General features: G+C 42.6%; 1 protein-coding gene across 2 annotated transcripts in view; it reads right to left on the reverse strand.

Annotated features, from left to right (window-relative positions):
- LOC114027750 (protocadherin gamma-C5-like) overlaps nucleotides 1-4477 on the reverse strand; it is a 115778-nt gene extending 111301 nt beyond the window's left edge. The window contains exon 1 of one of the 2 annotated variants that reach the window (XM_027841873.1): nucleotides 1987-4477. In XM_027841873.1, coding sequence (XP_027697674.1) covers nucleotides 1987-4287 — 2301 coding nt within the window. In that variant the 5' untranslated portion in view covers nucleotides 4288-4477. The other variant, XM_027841876.1, reaches the window with a different exon arrangement.
- Between the last annotated feature and the right edge of the window lie 203 nt (nucleotides 4478-4680).

A 4680-nucleotide genomic window follows, 5' to 3' on the forward strand; every position in this document is an offset into this window, starting at 1 on the left:
ATCATCATCATCATCATCATCATCATCATCATCATCATCACCACCACCACATCTACCAAAAGAGGCAGTCTTGCCTCTTTAATCCTTTCTTTGATCTTTTTTCCCTTTCATATAGCTTTAAAAGAACATTTTTTGTATTCTTTATTTTTTTTGTGAGGCAATCAGGGTTAAGTGACTTGCCCAGGGTCACACAGCTAGTGAGTATCATGTGTGTGAGGCCAGGTTTGAACTCAGGTCCTCCTGACTTCAGGGCCGGTGCTTTATCCACTGCACCACCTAGCTGCTCTTTTGTATTCTTTTATACTCTTTGATCCTAGCTTCAAATAATTCTGAGCTTTGCTACTCTTGATAAATTCTTACAGAACCTTGCCTAGCTTTTGTACTCGCCAAGCGTTTGTACTCGCCCGTCTTTACCTACCCCTCCTTCTTTTCCCTCAACATCCTTTAAAACAATCTAAGTGGGGCAGCTAGGTGGCGCAGTGGATAGAGCACTGACCCTGGAGTCAGAAAGAAGACCCGAGTTTAAATCGGGCCTCAGATACTTGACACTTACGAGCTGTGTGACTCTGGGCAAGTCACTTAACCCCGATTGACTCACAAAAAACTCAAACCAAACAAAAAAACAATCTAAGCTACAAAACCCCAAAACAAACACTCAAATTTCTTTGTGAGTTCCCTGAGTAAGCATACTGGTATCTTCAGGCAACACTCCCCCCCCCCCCTTTTTTTAACTTCTCCTAGGAATTATTTCTCTTTGTGTCTTCAGAATTTCATTCTTGAGAATTTCTTATCATTCTGGGCTGATTTGCCATTTAAAATTATACTCCATGGAATTAAATGTGAAAAGCATATTCAAATAATATAGTTCACTTTCACCAAATGAAGAATTTGAGGAACATTTGCAAACATAAATATAATACAATTCTTTTTAATTGGATAGTATTTCCAATAAGGATGCTGTTGTATCCATTCCTTTCATTATTTCAAGGTGAAGTGATTTAATAAGATGTTACACTAGCATTCTGACAAGTAACTTTATTTTGAAGCTGGAAAGAGCATTGGATCTCCCCATATTTATATTTACTATCATCACATACCATTTACATTGAAAAGGAAGTTTGATCTGATATAGAAATCATACGTTATTTAGAACTAGAGATGACTTCAAAGACCAAATAGTTGAACTCCTTCATTTTCCAGGTGAGGAAAGTGGGATGGAAAGAATGGAAAATGATGGAACTTGATCTGTCTCTCATTCTATTTCTCTTCCCACAACAGTCATATTCTTTTCAACATTTTTATCAACATGGACTGAGATGCAAAGTCAAGTTTGTTGTTTTTCAGATGACAAAATTCTAAAAATGATCATTAATAATGAGAATGAGAATTTTTATGATGCCTTAAGGTGTATAAAGTACATTAAATGCATAATTTCATATGATCTTCACAGCTACCTCTAGGAGTAGGTACAAAATGTGGTATAATCTATATTTTATATCCGAGGAAACTGAAGCTTAGATAAGTTTAGTGATTGCACATTAGTAAGCATGTGATTGAATTTGAATGCAAATTAGAATTAACAATATTTCAACAATCTGGAAAGGTGAACAAAAACTAATTAATGCTATTCTACATCGACAACATCATAGGATTATTGAACTCCTGGTCACTAAAAGTGGTCAAGCAGAATTTGTACATAGTTCAAATAGGGATGATGCAAAAGAGATCCCTGCATTGCCAAATTACCTCTAAGGCATTTTAAAATTTCTAAAATATCATACCAAATGTAAAATTGAAAAATCACGCTCAATGTATATGAAGTAACAGGTCCAGAACAAATTTACTGAGAAAAGACAAGCTTACCTGAATGAATGACTGATCTTCCTTACAGAGAACTGACTCATCAGATATTAATAGAGCCTCCTTTTTCTCACAGTTCGGCTGCATAGTTAAAGTATCTACATAGTTAGACTGAGTAAACATCACCTGGCTTTTCCTAGAATCCTCGGTGAGAGAAACTTCATGAGAATATGACTGCAGAAAAGCTCTTACTCCATCTATGCCCACAAACTCTGAGGTAGGGATATTTTGAAAATGTTCACTTGTAGATTCTAATATCTTAGAGGTCTGCCACTGGTAAATCCTCTGGGCCAATAAAATGATGATGAAGAAAAAGAAGAGGCAGGACACTGAAGCCACTGCAATAACCAGATAGAGGGTGAGATCAGAGTCTTTGGGAGGCTCTGAGGATGCCAGGCTGCTAAGATCAGATAGGATCTCAGGAATAGTGTTGGCCACCGCCACTGTGACACTGACAGTGGCAGAGAGAGGAGGCTCTCCGTTATCTGTGACTGTCACCACAAGATTCTGCTTGAGGGCATCTTTGTCCACGAAGGCGCGGGCTGTCCTGATCTCACCACTGTGCAGGCCCATGGAGAAAAGCCCAGGCTCTGTGGCCTTGAGTAGGTGGTAGGACAGCCAGGCATTCTGACCAGAATCTCCATCTACTGCCACCACTTTAGTCACTAGGTATCCTGGCTCTGCAGAGCGAGGGGCCAACTCCACTCCTGTAGAGCCATCCATGGGGAAGGTGGGGTACAGGATTTCCGGGGCATTGTCATTCTGATCCAGGATGAACAGAGTCAGAGACACGTTGGTGCTGAGAGGAGGGTCTCCAGAGTCCTTGGCTGTCACTCCTAGCTTCAATTCCCGGAACTGTTCATAATCAAATGAACGCAGAGCATAGAGAATGCCAGTTTCAGAATTAATAGAAACATAGGAGGAGAGGGGTGCACCGTGTACCGAGTCATCTGTAATGGAATAAGTGACATGACCGTTTTCCTCTCTATCAGGGTCTCGGGCAGTCAGAGAGTAAATAGAAGTGCCTCTGGGATTGTTCTCCATGACATAGACTGAGTAGGATGTCTGGACAAAAACCGGGGGGTTGTCGTTGGTGTCTTCTATGTGCAGGGAGATGTGAATAAAAGTGGACAGAGGGGGATTCCCTCCATCTGTGGCTGTCACGGTGACGTTGTACATGGAGACTTTCTCCCGATCCAGGGCTCTGTCGGTCACTAAACTATAGTAATTTCCGTAGGACTTTTCAAGTTTGAAAGGCAGGTGTTCTGGGATGGAACACGTGACCTGACCATTTACCCCAGAATCTCTGTCCTGTACATTGAAAAGGGCAACTACCGACCCTGCTGAAGAATTTTCGGAGATGGAGTTTGTAACGGAGGTAATGATGATATCGGGAGCGTTGTCATTCACATCCAGTACTTTGATTAGAACCTTGGCTCTGTCCAGAAGTCCAGGACCATCACGGACTTCTATATCTATATCATAAAAACTAGATTCTTCATAATCTAGATTTTCCAATACGGTTATATCCCCAGTCAAAGAATTTAGTCGGAATACCTGAGAAGTTTTTTGGGTTATTTTCCTGAAAAAATAAGTCATTTTTCCATTGATTCCCTCATCTGGATCAGTGGCATTTACTGTGAGTAGCAACGTTCCCACAGGCACATTCTCTGGAACACTCATAGTGTACAAGGATTGAGTAAAAACCGGAGCGTTGTCATTTGCATCAAGGACAATCACACGAATGTGCACGGTGCCAGAGCGGACCGGATCTCCCCCATCCGAGGCTGTGAGGGTGAGGTGGTGAACAGGCTCCTCCTCTCGGTCCAGGGCCCGCTCCAGCACCAGTTCCGGGTACTTGGCCTCGTCTGTTCCTGTCTGCACATGCAGAGAGAAGTGATGGTTAGGGCTCAGCTGGTAGCTCTGGAGGGAATTTATCCCGACATCCAGATCAAAAGCCTCAGGAAGAAGAAACCTTGTTCCTGACACTTCCTTTTCAATTATTTTTATTTCCGTTTCCTTTGTCTCAAATCGGGGGGAGTTATCATTAACATCAGTTATTTCCACTTCTACTCCATAAATTTTCACTTTGTCTTCTAGCAGAATCTCTATGTTTATAGTGCACACGGATGCTCTCCCACACAGCTCCTCCCTGTCTATTTTGTTTGCCGTCACTAAGCTGCCGGTTCTGACATTCAGAGCGAAATGCTGCGTCTTACCTCTCGAGACTATGCGGGCTCCACCCTCTGACAGTGCCCGAGGCTCCAACCCCAGGTCCTTCGCGATTTCCCCCACTAAAAAGCCCTTCTCCATCTCCTCAGGTACTGAGTAGCGGATTTGTCCAAATCCGGCGTTCCACAGTGTCCCCAGGAGAAAGCAAAACAAGACTCGCCCACTGCAGTTCTGGTGAATCCTCCGAGCCGCCATTACTTTCTCGCTAAGAAATTTTCTCTAAGTATCTGTTCAGTCTCTCAGTCCAGATGAACTCTTCTGTCCCCTGAGTCGCAAGGAATAGCATTCACCAGAATCCTAAAGCCAAACGGCTTGTCGCCGGGGTTTCTGTACAGCTTCTGAGGGTGTGCAAGCTTCTGGAGCTCTGTATAGTTTGAACCGGAGAGCGCTGGGCTGGGGATCTGGCTGCATTTCTCATTTATCTCCCTGTTCGGTCAACAGCGGCGCCCAGAGTCCTAACTAATTACTACACCATCTCTAAGTAAAAGTAACACATTTATACAAAAGGTTCTTATTCCCGTTATTTCCCATTTCTTCAAAACAAATCATACCTAGAGATTTCATTTCTGTAATTTCACGAAAGACTTC

Source organism: Vombatus ursinus, unplaced genomic scaffold, assembly GCF_900497805.2.
Source record: "Vombatus ursinus unplaced genomic scaffold, bare-nosed wombat genome assembly UNPS02014863.1, whole genome shotgun sequence".
NCBI lineage: Eukaryota > Metazoa > Chordata > Mammalia > Diprotodontia > Vombatidae > Vombatus > Vombatus ursinus.